General features: G+C 38.5%; 1 protein-coding gene across 2 annotated transcripts in view; it reads right to left on the bottom strand.

Moving 5' to 3' along the window:
- Window positions 1-20,491, bottom strand: part of PRORP (protein only RNase P catalytic subunit) — a 38,957-nt gene that overhangs the window by 8,019 nt on the left and 10,447 nt on the right. For both annotated transcript variants that reach the window (XM_009101915.4, XM_018907432.3), the window contains one exon: window positions 15,929-16,036. In XM_009101915.4, coding sequence (XP_009100163.3) covers window positions 15,929-16,036 — 108 coding nt within the window. The remainder of the gene's footprint in view (window positions 1-15,928; window positions 16,037-20,491) is intronic.

Here is a 20,491-nt window from a genome sequence, read left to right as displayed (position 1 = left end):
ATGAGACAATACCTAAATACAGCTGTACTACTTGCAGAGTAAGTCTGTATTCAGAGACTGAAGATGCTTTTGCAGCCAGGTCCAAACTGACTGGTACCAAGTGTGTACCCAGAGACCTGGTGCTCCTGCACAATCCAGTGTTCCCACTGCCTGGAGGACTTGGCTCATTGTAACACTGGCTGAATGTAAACACATTACTTTCAGGTCAAAACTGACTAGAGCAATACCCATAGACTGTGACCAAACTAATGAACCATCTTGAATCCTGAGTAGTGGGAAGAATGAAGCAGAGTAACTGTAAATATATTCAGGTCAGATACAGAAGCATTAGCACAATTTATATTTTTCTGTATTCATGATGCCCTGGCTGTTATGCCAGTAATGGGGATATCTTTAATTACAACTCCATTTGAATTCAACTGAAGATGCAATCTGCTCAAGACAATCCCTGAAACAATTCTGAACGTAGAAGGAACATGTTTATAAAGAGTCTCTGACATTGCATTCTGCTATGTTATAAACTGCAGGTAAAGTTTCCAATTTCAAACAATCTTGAAGAGCCACCCCTGTCTTTTATTCTACTGATGAGCTCAGAGAACACCACAATACAAACCAAAACTGTGTAAATCAATCTCAGATTTGGTAGGAGTATTATGAATTTCTCCTGTGCAGATAGGGCACGACAGGTGCCTATCCTTCCCAGAAGAGCCAAAAAGGAAAAAAAGCACTTTGAAATAGGTATTTTCTATATAATTACAGTCATATCCTGCTCTGTCTTATTCCCAAAAGGCACAAGAAGTAATCTGATGGACAGTGAAGCAGTATTTCCTACAACAATTAACAGAATCACAGTGGCATGCATGCAGAGAGTGAAGACATATACACACGATTTAAACATGGAATAAAAGTGTGTGTATGACATGATGGATGGGGAATCATCAGGTGGAAGAGCCATTAGCTTTCTGGAATCTGGCATTTTAGAAAGGATGTCATCTTTAAAAGATCTCAGCCACTTTGTCAGACCTTACACCTGAGAAACCTTTTAGTGTCAACATTCATGCTCAAACTTTTTGAATGTCTCTGCTTTTGAATGGTAATATTTTTATCATAATGATATACAGATGAATGAAGTTCATCCACAAATAAAAAAATGAAAAATGGGTAGTGACAATAGTTACCATGCTATTAAATGAACAATGCAAAGAGCTCTAGAAATTATGAATAAAAAAGATATGGACATTTGAGGAATTTCTGAATGTCACAGAATAAGTTGCAAAACAGAAGAACAGGCAAATTTTTCTCTTACAATTAAAGAAATACACAGACAAACAAATATTCTTCAAATATTGTCTAACTGCTTTTTTGGAAGTTGAACACTGTAAGTTACTTCAGTGCCAGTCAAGTTTCTAAATCCAAGTTTTGTTAAGCAACTATAATACAATTTCTTTCCCAATCACTTACTAAAAAATGTAATGTTGATTCAAATGTACAAGCAGACCCTTTGATGTTGTGTCAGCAGTTATGAAGTGGGAATAATGATGGAAGAGAAGGGGTGAATCTGAAATCCAAAGCAGCATTCTTCTGGATAGCAAGTGTAAAATGTCCAATTCACCATTAACTATAGCCAAGTACTAACAACTAACTTTTTCTATTTTAATTAAAACTTTTCTGTTGCTGTTGTGGGCTGGCAGTAAAGCATTTTTGTTCATGAATTTGAATTTTCTGAATGTCTTCCTTTCTAGAGTCAGGTAAAAGGACAAAGGAAAAAAAAATTGTCCTTTTCTGATCTTCTCTGAGATGTTTTTTCTCCATAGCTTATATCAGGGTACACTTTTATCTATCCTCTTCATCATCTTCTTTCTTGTAAAAAAGAATAAATACCAAGGCCTTGACAATGCATAAGGGGCAGCTTATGTGGATTTTATCCAGACATCTCCTGAGAAACTACTATTTTGTACCAAAACCTGAAGATTTACAAAACATTAAAAAGTCTCAACCCTCCACACCAAGAAGAGGAGTTAGATGATACTGCCTGTCTGTGATTATACAAAAGTAGGAAAAGAAACATGTAAAACCTGAAAGTGTTCCCTTTGCATTTCCACATATCAATACTATCCTTTGTTCCCATTCTTGAATTCTTTCTGCTTGCACCACTGTTTCTTTAACAGTATTTTCTTACTGATTACTACACATTGCTTCATTGCACCAATATTACACATACATCATCTTTATATTCTTGAGGAAGAAAGTCAAATAAAAATGAAAAGGTATGAGGTTTTACTTATTCTTGCATAAGATTCAGATGTGAAACTTCACCTGTCAGAGCCACTGACTGTAAATGGAGTCAGTGGCTGAAGCCCAACTGAAGCCCCAGCTTCAGGGGTCTGTCTTCTTCCACTGGAAATCCAGTCTTTGCAATTACATTGATACTCTTGCTTTTCTACTATGATCAGAGATACAAAGTATACAAAGACTTTACGGAAAGAAGGGAGTTTCTCCTACCATGTTTCATTTTTCCATTTTAGAAACAATGTAAAAATGTAATCATCGGAAATTAACTAGAAACAATGTAGCTATTTCAAAGGGACATTGGAGAGCCCAATGGAGCTGTGCCAGTCTTAAGATTTTCAGCGTTGGTCAGAAGCTATATTTAAGTACTGAAAATCCAAAATGTGAGCAGGATCTCTGGGTGGTGGTGGCGGCAGGGGTAACGGGATGTTGTGAAAATGAAAGCACAAGCTTGACTGATCCTTTCCATAGATAGGAAATAACTCGGGGCAGGACTGAAATCGGCTTTGTCAGACTGAAACTGACAGTTTAAAAGGTACTAACACTTCAGCTCTCACCACTGTCCTATGCAGATGTCTGTACAGTGTGACTGACCTTGTCTGATGCTCTGTGTTTTCCCCATGTCCTAAAGTCCCAGACAGTACTTTTGTCCTTTGAGGAAAGGTCCTGCAGCAGCTAGGGACATCACTGTTACAGCAGGCATAGAAATGATGCTGTTATGGTATATTATACCTATGCTTCTGCAGAGACATCTCACATTTTAATAAACTTGACAGTTCCAGAAACACTTTAACATAAAGACTATTTCTAAGCTCACAGAACAACAGACATCCAGACAGAATGACATGATAACCAAGGAAACATCAGTAAACTGGCAACCTGCAGTTGAAAAAAGCATCAGAGTACAACATGCAGCAAATATTTATAACACAATTTTCACACTGTATTTCTGCTGTTTCTCAGTAGTACTATTTTCCAGCTGCCAGCTATAGATTATTATACAGAGATTACCTTCAAAACTTCTATACACCTTCAATTGTTTCAATAAGAACCTTTGCAGCTCTTAACACATAAATACATTAACAAACACTACCGAAATGAGTGGTGATTTCTCTGTAAAGGTCAGAAAGAGGAAAATTTTGTTTAATATGAAAGAGAACATATAAAATGTTCTTCTTCAACACTACAAAAATCAGCAGAAGCAAACTAAAGCACAAAGATCTGAGATGGAGGAGCAGCTGTGTGGTCAGAGTCAGACCTATCTGCCCTAGGTCAACCATGAAACCAAAGCTTTCAGCAAGGAGGAACCTAGGAGGGAATCTGTTTACTATTGCTAAGAGCATAACTGGTATTTACCACATTGGAAAAAGCTCAAGGGACTTTCACATCCATCAGCACACCTTGCACTGCCAGTTCCATGAGAGAGAAGTTCAACTGACCCGTTGGATCAAGGCCTACCCTGGCAAGAAACTCACTGTTCCTACAAAACCAACAAAATTCTGATGCAGTGTAATGCACCTGATGTAAAATGTGGGTCAGCATTATTTACCTTACACAGCCATTAGTTTTGATCATTGCAGACTGATGCCATTTTACTACTAGTAACACTGCCAGCAGTGTCCATGGCTGGACATCCTAGGCAGTGAAAGTCTGAAAGCCCACCATGATAGCTAAAGTCCACAAGATCTAATTTTTTTGTACTTTGATGCTTTTCATACAAGTATATTGGTAGCAGTCTGCAATACTCAACAGCTAGACACTGGGCAGGCCACTGTTTTATCTGAAGTATTTTTCTTTAACGTTAAAGATACAGCAATTTGACAAACAGATTATATTGTCAGCTCCTACAAATTAATTATAGATGATATTTGGCATTTGTCTAAAGGCTTGGCCTCCTGGGAACAACCAGTTATATGAAAAACTTTGTATACTTAGCCATTTTTTATCCCTTGTCAAGAGAAACAAGCTTGAGAATATGAAAATATGACCACCAGAAAGGCTTGGGCAACAGAAGCCAAGTAAGAACCACTCCCAAGCCCCAGCCCTACTCCATAAAAGGATCTATTTTCTAAAGTAACTTTTAGCCTGGGGACTCAGAATTACAGTTTCCAGGTATCTATACGACTACATCAGCCAGCACTTTTGATGAACTATATTGCACCTTGCCCTCTTTTGTCCATTTCCATGGAAAAGATGCAGATGCCCAGCTAACAACTCTGGAGCATCCAGGACTGAACATCAGTGCTCGAGTTCCAAACAGAACTATGATTTCAGAAGTGTTTTGTTTACCAAATTTATCAGATAGCAAATGGTTAAAATTGTGTTTTATTACTGGTTATGTTAACTAGGCTGGTAGACTAAATAGGCTTGTGGAAATGAGAGTGGGTGAGATGACAAAAAAGAAATCCCTAACCTATAGCATTCAAATCTCTGAAAGCCCATTTGGGAATGCCCATTCAATGGAAAGTTAAGAGATTTCACTCTTAAAGGCATGATATGCAGATACATACACATAAACTGGAAGTGAAAATGTCAAAACCCTCCAGTTCTTTAAGACACTTCCTCTCACTATTGAGATGTATGGCCATTCCACACAAACTGATTTACAGAGCACAGTGCAGTGTTTTACAGGGACATGGAGTATGTGACTTCTGATGATGAAAGCAGTGCAGTGACATTAATGATGGACGAGCCCAGGGTAACTACTCCTCACAAGGAGCATGGTAAATCACCATCAAATCAACCTCATTAAGACTGTCTGGTTCTGCTCTATGATTACTTGCAACCCTCTTACTACTACTTCATTTTATTTATTCTAATGTGTGGCAACACAGGGCTGTGGTGGAAGAAAACTCCTATCTATCAATCAATCAATCAAACAATCAGTCATTCAATCAAGTAGCAGTACAGGCAGTATTCAAGAAATAGGTATTCCAATGTTCTTTTCCTAAGCTTGCATTGAGTGTAGAAGCTCAAACTCCAGAGAACCACAGCTTTAACAAACACCTGCATCATACTTTACTTTCTTTTTCCCCCAGTGTACAGTGTAAGCACTATCTATTTTACCAAAGTATCACACAACTAGGAAATAAAAAAGGAGAGAAGGCACCAGCAAGGTTGATATTACCACACTGGTATACCACCTAAGTCAGGAGCAACTTCTGAATAACAACTACTTCAAAACCTGTGGAACTGAACAGGCTTTTAGCTGCTGTTAGAGGGCTTATGACACACACTGTACACAGCTTGCTCAGCCTGGACTCCTTAAAAGCTCAAGAGTCAAAAATTCAAAATATTAGAGGCAGAAGAAATATCACTGCAGACTCACTGCTTCCTTTTTGTTGAGCATAGAAGCGAGCAGGTAAGTGGATAAATGCTGGACATTAAGGACAGGCATAAGCATCACTAATACTTTCTGATTTATCTAAGAGGTAAGTTGGTGTTAATCATGTGAAAGAAGCACAGGTTCAGTTTTAACAGTCACTACAGGAAGCATTGTGCAAGGATAGGACAACACAGCAGCTGGAAATGGTAGAAACTATTCAGAAAAATTAGAAGAAGGAATTAATTCTTCATTAAACTGGTTGGAAATACAGTACCTAATGTTTACAAAATTTTGACAACCGCTTTAGCTTTTGAATCACTATAATTCAATGCATACTTCTAGGTAGAACTGTGAAAAGAACTATTCAGATCATTAAGGAACTGACCAGTGAATAATAAATCAGGAAGAAACAGCATCACAAGCTAGCACCTCTGGGTGAAAAGGAAAAATCAGTAGATGCATGTGAAGATTAGTAGTAAATATGTAAAATATTTGAAATAGAGAATTTCTCATTAGGAAAAAAGTTTCCTAACAATGATATGGGGCAAATAGTCACAATGCCAGAGATAAACCATTCAAAGTGGTTTTAAAATGTAATTTCGAGGAATCATATTTAGGAATAATTACAGAATAGAAGATTTGAATGTTTATGGAGATCTACAGAAAAACGAGAACACCAACACAAATTATGCTTTATAAGGTTGTTTCTTCATCTAATGGTTTGCAAATACTAATTTTTAAGATCTTGAGTTAGGCATTTTTCTTGAGGGATGGGAGTGAAGATTTCTATTGTATAACAGTTACTTTCCTGAGAACTTGCAGAACAGCAGCAGCAAAGGTAGCCATAGTTATCTTATTATGTCCTTGGTACTGGTGCTCTTACTGCATCACTCCTGCTCCTCACATGAGACCAAGCAACAAAATTGTTTCAAGTCTCAGCGTGTACAATGCCAGCTTAATGGTACCGTCCTGGTAGCAGTCCTCAGAGAAGTGACAGATATCTGAATGAGATGTCCTCTTTATATTAACATAGTGAACATATTAGTTTAATCTAATTTGATCTAATTTAGATTAACACCACACATACAGGCAAAAGTCTGATTAGCATGGGGACTATTTTATTTCGACCCTTAGGTTTTCTGCCTTGCCTCATTTCCCCTCCCTTATTTGGAAGAACTGCACAAGGTACCCTTAAACAAAATAAGTAAAAAGTAGAATAGGGCTAGCCTCTTCCCTTTTATGTCTGTATCTGATGTACAAAATCAATACCAGCAAAAGGTGAGGTTTGCATTAAGAAGTGTTTGATATAGAATGTCACCTCTAATGGGCAACAGTATTTTGAGTAAGAAGAGTTCTTACCATTTTTCATAAGTTCAGTTTGAAACAGGAATTCTTATAAATTGGTTTTAAGCAAGAATACTGTCAGCATGATTGTCATCCTCAGAATGGAATTTTAATTCTAGTGAAATCAGTCTCCCAGATTCAAACAGGAGTTCCTATTTCCATGTTCCAGACAACACAAAACAATCAGTTTATGAAGAGATTTAGATTAAAAGCTGTTTACAATTGTACTTGATTTTCTATGAGTCTAGATTAACAAAAATAAAATAACTTCAGTTTTAAACTTCATTGCAGGTTATAATAATTTAATAACCTCAATTTAATTATATTTACTTATACATAAATGTCTCTTCTAATCCTGCTTTACAAACAGAATGCAACTAGAGAAAAAAACCAAATGTAGCTTAATGGATTGTTGGATCATTAAACATCATGTCAATATGTAGAGATCCCTAGGAATAACATACTGTTCAAAAAACTAGGTTTTCACAGCTTCATATATTAATCCAAATGGATTTAGGCTTTTGTTAGATTGTACCTTTTTGCATTCAGATAACACAACTTTCAAATATGTTTTCTTTCCTACTTTTACTAGAAATAGTTTATTAAATGTGAAAGCCAACTGTGAACCAAAATTGGTTCCTTTTCAAATATATAAATAAATCCAGGTGTACATGAATGAACACAATCATTGTCCTGAGGATTACCTATGCTGCTTTTAAGATGACAGTGAATCCAGCACTTCTCACATTCAGATCAACTATTTGTTCCTTCAGAGGGCTGGACTATAGTAACCCAGCCTTCACATTTTCTGGCCTGCTTCCCATAGCCTCTCACTACTATGGAGACTTTTCATATGAAAATCACTTCTAAAGAAGCAGTTCAGTTCCCCAGAGACCAGGTTTCCAATTTGGAGGCCCAGCACACCTCTTACTGCCACACTGATAACAATTCATGATTACGTGAAGCAGCTGAGCTGCCCAAAGTAAATCCCCATCTTCTAGGTTTCTAAGGGACAAAGTGAACACAGCAAGATAGAAACTCATCCAGTTCAGAAGACACGTTCATTTGACTTTATCACCTAGATTTTAGACTTCTCTACAACATACAACAACCAACCTGTTTGCTACAGTTACTAAGCTCACTGGGACATGAATCATCAAGGCAGGTCCACTCTGCCCTACTGAATTTCAAGCTTATATTCCTAGTGATTAGAAGAACCTTATTATCAAAGATGTGATGCAAATTCACTTGTTAAAAAAAGGTATGAGTGGTGCTTGGGTGCTCCTGTACTTAAATTAACTTTTGATTTGCTATTATCACCAAATACAAAGGTAAAAATCATAAACACCAGATGGAAACCAATAGAAATAATTAATTTAACCACATGGGTTTTTATTAATTTTTTAGCCAGAAACAAAGGCTGCAAATAATAATGGGAGGTGACACCAAAAAGAATCTGACTCTGAGAGAAAGTAACAGGCAGAACCAGTCAAATTGCCTGATAGTCAGATTTCTTTAACTTGATTGATTTCTGCTGCTCTGTTCTCACCAGGAAATGCAAAACTAGAGCGGAAACCTCTGAAAAGAAAAATAATTGTTTACAGCCAACTGATGAGGCATTTACTCAGGGAATCCCGTCAGCTTCCCCTCCCCCATTTCACAATGTTGTGAATTTAAAAATTTTGAGAAATTTCCCCTGACCTTGTGTTTTCCTTCTTAAGCTGTCCCAGCTACCTCCTACTCTCCTGTCCCAGTGCTGCAGAAGCAGTGCGGGACATTGGAGCACGCTGCTATGGGAAGAGCCAGACTTGGCAGTTCAAGGTGTGTAGGCAACACAGGCGTTTCCTGGGTGGAAGCATCCATGCCAACCAGCTGCAGGAGCACTTCTGGAACCTCTGACACACTGATGTCCAATACATCTGCACTTACAATCTACAGGTATACAAAGCTGAATATATTAAATGCTCTCTTATTTCTCTTTTAGCCACAATCAGGAACTGCCAGGTTTCAAAGGAGCTGCAGGGAGAGGAGAACTTGCAGGCCAGGCCTTCCCTCTAGGTTTCACTGGCAACTGAATCTATTTCCTTCAGCTCTCCTGGGATGTTTAACAGCCTTGTTCTTCTGCATCTGGTGACCACAATTCTTGAGCTTGAGCTATGCTATTTCAGGATGGCCTCAACATAGAAAGAGAGGGGAGATTTCAGCAGATTAGTATTGATCTCTGAGATGTGCCTTCAGGGGAGAACTGAGTTCTTCTGCTGGGATATCCAAGGAACCCCCAGAAATTAACTGATGAGATATGGATGCAATGCTCAATATTTCACTCATGAATCTCTAAAAATAGGGGAAGTTTCAAAAATACCCCTTACTGCTTGACCTTCTTTCTCTTCTAAGATCGTGTTACACGGACAGTGAAGGTGATTTTCAATGAAAATACCAAAAATCTCCATCTTTACAGTTTGTGCAGTACTTACAGGAAATGAAAGTACAGCTCTAAAGAATGAAACACATGTTGCAAAGATAAAAATCTCTTCAATCTTGAGCAACAGGCCAAATGTTTTGTTATCATGGAAATGCAAACTTGAACCACCATTAGAAGACAGGAGGGAAAAAAAAGAGATGGAAAAGGCTGAGAGCAAATGAACAAACACGTCTGACTGCTTTGTTGAGTGGTAAGACAAGAGGTGGTCGGAGGCAGAATTGATGAACTGTCACAGTATGACAAATAAGACCTCTGTTGGATGTATTGATTCTGAACAGAGAATGACTCATGGATCTACTTCATTCTTGCTTCATTTACAGACAGTAAAGTACTTGAACAAATCACAGATGCTGCCAAAGGAGTCAGAGAAGAAAAAATTCTTTCCCAGGGATGAATTTTTGGGGTCAAATTTATTAATAACTGCTTGTTATGTAGGACAGCTCATGGAGTGGAGCTAATGTTTTGTACAAAGTATCACTGTCTCAATAACTGTACAGATGATTTTTTATGCATGTTGCACGGTTAAGTCTGACTTGAAGACTCTTAAAGATTCCCCCATGAAAACCTGAGCATACTAGTATGTGTACTTGTCAACTATACTTGTATGCACAGGAGCTGATTATTCTGTGTGTTTCATGGCCTTAAAAATGGTTTAGTAACTGGAAATTGGGAGAAAAAGTTGTATTCACTATTTTTCTCAAACACTACAAGTTCCAATATGTTGTTTCCTCTCCTTGTTTCATCACATAGGATTTACAGGCATTACACGGAGATTTCAAAGAAGCAAAATTATGTTTCAAAATTGACTTGGGTTACTAAGATAGATGCCCTGTTTTTATTTTTTTTCTTCTTTTTAAAAGAGAACTCTTTTGAAGAGTTGAGGTTTTCTTGTCTTAATAATTGTCTTTATATCTGGAAAATAAGCCTTGCTAATTGAATACAGTACATACCAAAGCACTTTGGTCTGAGCTGAATTCACGAAGTGAAATTCATCAAGGTTCTTTAATTCTGTGGCCAAAGTTGGTTTTGTTTTTCAAAAATTTAACAGGACCATTCACCATTTTTCTGTAGACTACTATCCTATATCCTGTTTTTATCCCTTATCTTGATAAAACTTTTTTTCTACTACCAGCTTTCCTTTCAGGACTGCAACCTCTCTCTATCCACTCTTTTCTCTACTTCTAATGTAGCCAGGAGACCAGCAATAACTATACAGAACTACTAGAAGAACTAAAATTATAATGTCAGCTTTAAACCTTGAATCTTCCTGTTAAATATAATTTTAGATCTTTGACATACAGAAAAAGAAAATGCAGTAATATGATTACACACAAGTATCATTACTGCAAAATTCTTAGTCCCTTCCGCAGTTCAGATGGCAATCTCCACTCAACAAGCCTGCTGCTCTTTCCCAGGAAGAGACAAGAAAGAGATGCAAAACGTGAGGTGTCCCCTGCACCTGCCACAGAGCACTCCCAATTACAGCAGCCACAGCCTGGCTTTTTTTGACACCCTGTGAGAGGAGCACAGGGGCGAGTCTGGTGGCTTTCCTGGCAGGAGCTGACTGCTGCTTCAGGCCAGAGATGTGGTATGCTGGCTGCTGCCAGCTAACTGGGATGGGATGGGAAGGAACAACAAGGATCTGGCTTCCTCAGCTATTCTACAGGCCTAATGCAATTTATATGAGAATTACAAAAACTCATGTAGTCCATTTATAGAAGTGCTGATTAAGTTTAGGAGGAACCACTTTGAATTATCTGCCAAGAGCAAAACCTATTCCTTTGTGCATTGTCAGCCTTGAGTAACTCAGTCTGGAACTATTTTACCAATCGTTTAGATGTCTGAGTTTAATACAGACATTAGAGAGGGTAAAGTTAGGGCAGAGCTGACCCCAACTGCCAAACTGCTTGAAGAAGGGAATAGTGAGTTAGCTTTGATCCAACAAACATTTGAAATATATATTCAGTTACTTCTAACACCACATGGGTACAGCTAAAAAAAAAAGGACGTGGCTGCATACGTAATTTACAACATTCCAAACTCATTGTAAATTAAGAATAGCAAAACACTCTTCAGACTGTTTTTGCAGATCATGCTCTCTCACCCCTCTCTCACCTCCCACCCTGGTCCTCCGCAGCTCAGGGGTAGCTGAAGAACAGCAAAGTGTCTTCACTCCCCTTCTGCAACCCAAGAGCAGTCTCTAGAGCCTAGCTATCCCATTTGCACTGGGATTCCCTCTCATTTCAAAGGAATACTTCTGCAGAAAATTGTCATAAACAGGAAAACATCCATTTAAGAACTATAACAGATTGTTTAGTAGGAGAAATGGACAGTTAGTGTTTGGAAATTCCCTCTCTTGACCTTTACAAGGTGAAAGGTGAGAGCACTACAGAGAGTACCAAATGTGATTGTGTGGGGTAAGGATTTATGTAATTAGATACATCTGGAGGAAAGGATTAACTACATGTCATGACACAGCCTGAATAAACTTTGCTTATTTAAACTGCCAGGATATCTGTTTATAAGTCACATGTTTGTAGTACTGTGACTCAGTCAGGCAAAACCCATCAGGTACAGTCTTACAGCAGCAGATGACAAGGCTGAACTATTTTAGACTTTAGGGAGGTTTGGCATTTTTTTCTATTGATTCTATAGCAAAAATAATTTCCATTCTACAGTATCTTTTAAGAAGGAGTCAACTTTAATGTCTACTTTAATGTGCTACAGTAAGGAAGCAAAGGGTTGAAAGGAGGTGCTGTCCGGTGTTGCAGTTTTACAGTCACTATGTGTGCAGTGCCTTCAAATCAAATGGGCTCACCATTCCCTAGCCCTCAAAAATATCTAAAAAAAAAAATATTTCTTCCCATCTTCATGCTGCCTCCTTTTTTCCCCAGGTATTGAGTAATTGATGCAGCCACATCATAATTTCTACCAGGAAACAGACCGAGAATAAAACCCACCTAGACAAAGGGGCATTTGGGGATTATATTTACAAACCAAGAGTGTCATAAACCAGAGAAACTGCGACAGGATGTTGCAGCATATCTGTAAAGTCAATAATATTCATGATGATTTGCTAAGTGCTGGCTATGAGGACTGAAGTTGCCTGGCAAGTCACATATCTAGCTTTCTAGAATGTCAGAACACTTTGGGAATAAAATGAGTAAAAATTTTGCCTTCAACTTTTGCTTTTTTTCTGTCCCCTCTTATCCCTCAAGGTACCTGTGCCTTGCCACACAACCCAGCCACTCCCCAAGATGCCTAAGACATGGAATTACCAATGTTAGGCTGTTTGAAACAGAGAGGAAAATTTCATCAATGTATTCTTATTCTAATCATATGACTAAGAGTTAGCTAGAGTCTTGGTCTTCATCAGAACAGCTGCAGTTCTGGAAGTTAAATCATGAAGTTAAACAGTACTTTTTGTTAAATGTAAATTAAGACCAGAATGTATTTAAATTACCATGTTTTTGTCACATAAATTTTCGGCTTCTCTTGTGTTTTACAACACCCTTTATTTTGCCATTTTCTCTAAATCCCATAAGGGACAGGTTCCAAAGAAACTAATAATTTGCAAATAGTAACACTTAAGAGTGTGTTAGAAATGCAGCAACAATCTCATTTTCTCTTTCAACCACGCTGCATACTAACTACATACTCTAACAGAAAAGTTTATAAAACAATATCCTGACTGGGTCTAACAGATGCAGTAATCAACCCTTGAAAAGGACACAGACTGACCCATACCTGGAGACTCAAAATAACTTAGCTTTTTGACAAGTTAAATTATTTAGCTTTTGACAGGCTGGACAGCTTTAACGTAGGTCCTCAGAAACACTGCTCATTTACTACCTCTCTAGTCAGGCAGAAGTCACAGCATACCTCTCTTCAAAATGGGACTGTCATGCTACCCTAGCCAGCCAGCTTGACCTCAGTTGCCTTCACTCTTGGTTTTTTCCATCCTTTGTGCTCTGCCTCCCACTTCTCTCACATTATTTCTCTTCTCCATCTTCTCAGTTCAGCACTGTGTTTCCCTGTGCAGACTGAGGAACTTCATAAGGCAGGCTGTAAATGCCCCATGTGTGCCACTCCACATTTTCCATTTGGCTGTCACAGGCATGAGGACAGGAGCCTCCAGAAGAGGATGTTTTGTGGCAGAGCCAGCCCTCAAAGGACAGACTACAGCATTCCAGGAGGTTAGCATTCACAAATGGGAGACTGCTTGGCAGCAACACCATAACCAGAAAAGCAACACATGAACAGATTACTGTGGCCTTCCCTTCCCTCATCTGAAAAGAGTTTGGAGACAGAAGAAAGGATTGCTCTGCTTTGCGGGTTTCTTTCTGTTTTTAGCAGTCTTGAAAAAAAAGTCAGAAAACAAGAAAACATGCTTCTTGTTAGAAGGACCCAAAATAAGAACAAAAATATAGTCCTTTTTTGACATGTTACAACACAGAAGTTCAGAGTCATGAAGAAATAAAACAAGATCTGCTAGCATCCAGAATGATCTCGCATTTAAACTATGTTTCCACTTGGAAAAAACTATAACCTCAATAGTTAACACAGAAATTGCGTATAACGACATCTAGCATTAAAAAAATTAAAAGGATCTCAGTTGGTTGAGAGGATCAATGCTGGGAAAAGTCTTTAGTAGTCCATGTGTCTAGAAGATTTATTTCTTTTGGGAAGTGAAGCAGCTATTTTGTTGTTTAGAGTGCAAATATACACTTCCCATGCCAAAACAGCTACTATTCAGCCAGTGAGTATCTACAGGTCTATGGCAGAAATAATGGACTTCTCCAATCTCTCATGTAATGATTCCATACTCCCAAAAAAGAGGATCCAGAAAACAGGAGCAGAAAAAGGCTGGCAGAAAGCCCAATGATTAACTTTTTTTGTGCATGACAAAATGTAATAATTGTTCACAGCAACCTAACTCATAGGACAAGTAAATTTTAGCTAAGAGAACCCTCTTCTGGATAAGATGGGATGTTACTGTTTTGTTGTGTAGGAAGAAAAGGCAGGTCTTCCCAAAATCCTCCTAATCAGTAAACAGCTGGGATTCAAGAGAAATTTGACCTGTGCCTATACGAAACAACCTAAATTAAAGCTGATGCCTCCACAGAATCCTCCTGGAGCTCTTTGGCATCATGGATCCCAAACTGCTTCCATTACAGCCCAAGCTAAGGAGAAACCTAAAAGGCAATTTATGCTGTTCAGCATGCTAATACCTCCTAGTAAGATTTCTGATCAGAAATCAGGAGTAATTATCTGCCAAAATCAGGTTGGCTCTTTGCTCAATTGCCTCCAGTTTCTACAAACCATTCAGAATTCTGTTTAGAGCTCCCACAGTGGGAAAGGCATGCACTGAGGAAGGATATTCTTTTCCCCTCCTCATCTTTGGCAGCACAGATCTGTCTTTCTACATGTGAAAACATTGTGCCACGATGTTCTGCCTGGAATTCTTCTCAGATAATCAAAACTCCTCCCTGATCCCACCCAAACAACCTGTCAACTTTTTTTGCTATTTTTGTAGTAAGTGAAGTGCTCTCTTTCTGAGACAGTATCTCACGAAACTACACTGCCACTCTGAAACACCTTTCAGCAAGTTTATCTAACCTCCCTAGCTCACTTTTATCTACATAGATGAGTATATATTACTTCCTAACAATAGCTTTAAAGTAATTCTTAGAACAAAAATGTATTTCTTGAAATGAATGAAAGTGAATTTCTTCTTTCATTATCAAGCTCATTTATAAATTCATTTCAATTTTGAGAGCGAGAAGATTTAAATTCTGGCTTTGAAACGTGTGAGCAGCTACTTTGCTGCTCTTAATTTAAAGTAAATTTGATTGACAAAAAACCCAAATGACCTTAAGCCAATTCTTAGTGAAGTGCTACAAGGGAGTATCAAGAATTCTCAAACATAGGCATTGATAAAGGAGCAGGATTTTTCTTCTCCAAATCAAATGGAAAGAACTGAAGCCAGTTTGAGCTACCCTTGTTAAATAGGGCTCAAGTCTCAAAGCAATAGGAAATGAAATAACGTTTAAATGTGTACAGGATGTGGTTTGAACTAAGCAAGGGATTATTTTAATGACAACCTTTACCAGCATAACTATATTAGACTAAATTTTCTACACAGCAGATTTACCCAGTTCCCCCAAATCCCTATTACTATGAAAACTTACACAATCACACAGAGTTTGTGTAATTATGTTATTATTGACACCTTAGCTGTACCTATAAACATCGAATATATGAGGAAATATATGACATTTTACAGCTAATACAGGCAAATATATAAGAAGAACCATCTTCCCACTAATAATTTTTAATTTGTGAAACTTAGAGAACTCTTTGAACTTCACTGTAATGTGTGACAAAGTATTTGCTCATTTTCTCTAGAGGATAACTAATAATGAGGCTCTCACTGTTTTACAATCAGTATAGACAAAACACTTAATGAATATTTAACCAGCACTTACATTTTCACACTGCATCTTTCTGGATTTTATGTGGGAAACATTGAGTCCATCAATAACAATATCAAACGGAAGTCGATTTTCAACAAATGTTTGAAAGGCCTCCAATTCCTGAAATAAATAAATAAACACAAGGGAATAATATGTTGAATTTAATAGAAAGAAATTCCATTCAATTTTTATTTAAAAAGGAAACAAAGCCCAAATGTCTCACTTTTCCTTTGTTGGCTACAGTTCACATCATTACTTGATTATTTCCTAAAACAACGACACCAAAAAAACCCACACCATCTTTTAAGCCATAAGTCTTACATTGGATACATCCAATAAAACCATTACAACCAAAAATTATGTTACAACTGAAACCCAAATCTTTAGTTATCCAAATTTTCAAAATCACAATCTGAACTGTACACTTCTATAAAGATACATGCTATAGTCATTGTCACACAGCAGCTGCTGAACAAAGCAACTTTACAGTCCAGCAGATTGTTTCACCACTACTAGCTCTTAACATATCCAAATGAAAAATAATGATCATACTTAGGTTCTCTGAAGGAATTATGAAATCTCTGAATGCCAGTCAATATTTAAATAAACATCCACTTAGAAAGACAGTACTCCATCTGTGAGAAACACGTGGCTTTAAGGCTAAAACCATGAACTTTCTTACTAGGTCAGAAATGTAATGCACTGATTGAGTGAAACATCCAGTCTTTCCCTCATAAGGAAACCACAACTACTTTAGGTTTGAGAGTCCATAAGAGAAGAACAGACTACAAAGCTATAATAAAATCCTCAGGAATTTTTCCCTTGATTTTTGGGGAAAAGATTTAGTAGTTTTTTTTGCAGACACTTGCGTAAGATTTGTACTTTTTGCTTCTGACTGTTTTTAATAAGACCAAGAACTCTGCATTATCCTGATGGGCAGTGACCTAGTTGCATAAATTACCTTTCTAGTAACAAGTAAGATTTATTTATCACTGACAGAGCTTTCACAATCCAGGCTATAAATTAACTTTCAAGGGAACTCAAAACAATTAATATTTCATGTCTTCTGCAAAGGATTCAAGAAGTACTCTTCTTATCTTGCCTTCTTCCATCTATCAATATGGCAACATACATCTAAATAAAAGCCACTGCCTCAGCATCTAAAAACACACAGAGCATATACAATTCTTCCTTGGAGAAAGAAATGAAAGAAAGAATTAATTTTTACAGAAAATACAACGCTGTCAGGCAGTAACAAATGATCACTTCAGATTTTATACTAGGAAAAGGGCTACTTGTACTAAGAGTACAAACCAAGCAAGATAAGATGGCTCACTCAGCTGTTAAAATTTCAGGAATAATTTCCAGGTGAACAGAGGTGTACCAGTCAAAAGCACAGAGGTAAGAACATGGACATCACAAGGCTCAGTCTAGCACCTTAGGAATCAATCACCTGTTATGTGATCTTTCATTTCTCCATGGCTTAAATAAATGTTACTACTGAGAAAGTATATAATGCTGGACAAGGAAATTATAATCTAAAACAAAAATAAATTGTTGGCACTTGTGAAGTATTTTCCCCACTCCCCTGCCCTAATCTCAATGTATTTTCCATTGTTGAATAAAAATTGTCATTGCTATCTGACAAGGACACCAAGACACAGAAGGAAGTCACTAGGAAAGGCAGTGGCAGGGATAGCAGGTAGAAACAAGTGCAAAACCAAACAACACAGATTCCTGACTTCTGGGCTTACATCACCCACGGACCTCCCCATGGTTCAAAATCTGGTGAGTCATCACTGCAATACTGGATGGCTGTCTGAAAAGTGGGAGATGAAAAGAAGCAAAACACATACAGCCCAAATGAAATTAAGAGAGAAAAGCTCTGAGACAAAGAGGAGTTAAAATAGAAAAAAAAATAGTGGAAGCAGGTGAAACATGTGGTAAACATTCCAACACAGCATCATTTTCTCAATGCTAACAATTGGCAATATTATTTGAAGTAACATAGTTACAGTCAAGCCATTTTTAAGAAGGAAACTGTACAAGTAATCTTGTCTTTATGGACTCAGTTCAATACAAAACAAGCACTTTGCAGAGAATTTTTCAAGTGGTATTTTATTTCAAGTGGCAATGGTTATAGAGCAGTTCCTGAAAAGGTGGTTTTCCCTGATGGGCAGAGTAGACTGTTTTCTTCAGGGAATACTACACCAAGAGCTAGGGAAGCAGCAGAGGGGTTCAGTAGGTCTGCACTCTCCTCTGTCCACTCTTGGCTTGGATCCCTCTCATCTCCCAGAAGAGCAGATAGTGCAGGGCTGCCAGAAGGGTCCTCCTGAGAGGCACAAGGATAGGCTCAGCACTCCTCAGAAAGCCATCTGGCTCTCTGGGGTTTACTCCTGGAGCTGGGAGATGCTGCAGCTTTTTCAGTGTCATTCCTTTGGCCACTGCACATTTCTGCACCTTCTCCTCCTGTCTGTGTCTCCTAACATTCTGAACAGATGCCTGCTCGACTGCATGCCCTGCCAGCCTCCCAGAGCAGCTCAATTGCTTTGCTTCTCTATGCATAAACTTTGCAAAACAGGGAGGGAAGGTTTGCTGGTGACAAGGAGACTTACTCAGGCAGGGAAATGAGGAGTTAATAGCAAAGTGCAGAAGACAAATGGCCAACTTTAATTCATGTCACCAACTACAGAAGACTCCAATAAAAAGCCTCAGACAGACTAAAAATCCCAAGGGTGAGTTCATTTTTTCCTCACCACCCATATTTCCCCAGCAATACATGAGAGTGTGTTCTTTCTTTTTCCAGAAAAAAAAAACATTAAGAATGACAGAGAAGGTCTCCTCCCCTGAGAGACAGTTTTTGAGCTGCCATATTTCTCATCCTCTCTGGACCCAGGAAAGGAAAAGGGCAAAGCCTGGAAATAAGCAGCAGGCTACCTCATCCAGACATAATACAAACACCCCAAGACTTACACAGTAGGAGTGTACTGGGTCTGGCTGATCTGGAGTTAATGTTCCCCACAGCATTAAGGCTGTGTCTCCAACATTCCCCCTTATCAGTAGGCTGGTGGTGGGCAAAATCTTGGGAGGGAACATCCCCAAGACAGCTGAATCAACCTGACCAAAGGGATATCCATATGACACCTCCTCAGAACAACATCCAAGAGAAAGACGGACGCGAGGGGAGGGTGTTTATTATTATGACCTTTGTTTTCTGGAACAACTGCTATTCATACTGATGGTCTACTTCCCAGGGAGTGGCTGGACATCACTTGTCAATGGGAAGTGGAGAATAAATATTTTTCTTCACTTCTGCATGCAGCCTTTGCTCTTGCTTTAATAAACTGTCTCTATCCTGATTCACAGGTGTTTTTCCATCTCATTTCATACCCCTACACCTTGTCCTGTTGAGAGCAGTGATAGAGCAGCTTAGTGGGCACCTGGTGTCCAACCAAGACCAACCCACTCCAAAGACAGAAAGTAGACAATTCAAATGATGCTGATCTTTTAAGGGTTGGGATTTGTCTGGATTTTATGCAGCTCTTACTTCAGCCACAGTAGTAAACAGATGATTCATCCACAGTTCCCTAAAGATATCTCCCTCGTTAGCTAACTGCTGGAAGAAATTAAAGGCTTTCTTTTTAAGCAGTAAATGAAGCAGAGCACAGCTGCAGTTAGGGTACAACTAATCAAGTGAACCCAGACACAATGGCTATCAATGCAGTACAACGATGACATGAAGGTTACAGAATCCTAGAATATGCTGAGTTGGAAGGGACCCACAGGGATCACTGAGTCCAACTCTTAGCCCTGCACAGGACCATCCCCAAGAGTCAGGCTGGTTTAGGCAAAAATAAGCAAGCTATTCACAAAGGCTTACCCTTCCAAATGGAGACTGCAACACGTGATCCACACACACTTCAGGTGGTGTATGCCACAGGAGCATTTACTTGGAAACATCCTGCTCAACAGGACAAGGGGCGCTTCTGATGAATTCCTTCAATAAGCCAACAAGTAACAAAACACATGTCTCTCTCTCCTTCCCTCCCCACCCCTCTCCAGGTAAGAGCACCAAAATAAACACAGCAAACCCTACGCTGATTTCTAGCTTGTTCTGACTGGGTTCTTCTCACAAAGTTTTTAAGGAAAAGTCCATCTTCCTTATGGGCTTGAAAACATGACTCAAACTGAAGGAACTAAACAAAAACCACATTTTGTATTGCTTATTGATGTGACCCTCCATAAGGCTCAGGTTCTGCAGAGGAGTACTGCAATACAGCAGGGCTGTTACCTCACTGCAGGACTTCCCCACACACACAGCACAGCACTCACAGTGGCTCCAGTAATATCCTGTTTCACACCATGAACGAAAGAAAAGGGAATTTAAAAAAACCCACCTCACTTCATTCATTGCCTTAGTGGGAAAACAGGAGAATGCCAACCATGCAACCTTTAAAAATTATTCACTGCACCTTTTATTAAAAAATCTTTTCTTCACAAATGGATACACATTGACTAAATCAACTAAAAGAAAAAGCCAGCTATAACCAAATCCATGATGGAATTTATATTGAT

Source organism: Serinus canaria, chromosome 5 (assembly GCF_022539315.1).
Source record: "Serinus canaria isolate serCan28SL12 chromosome 5, serCan2020, whole genome shotgun sequence".
In the NCBI taxonomy this organism is placed as follows: Eukaryota; Metazoa; Chordata; class Aves; order Passeriformes; family Fringillidae; genus Serinus; species Serinus canaria.
This window is presented reverse-complemented; position numbering and strand designations above follow the sequence as displayed.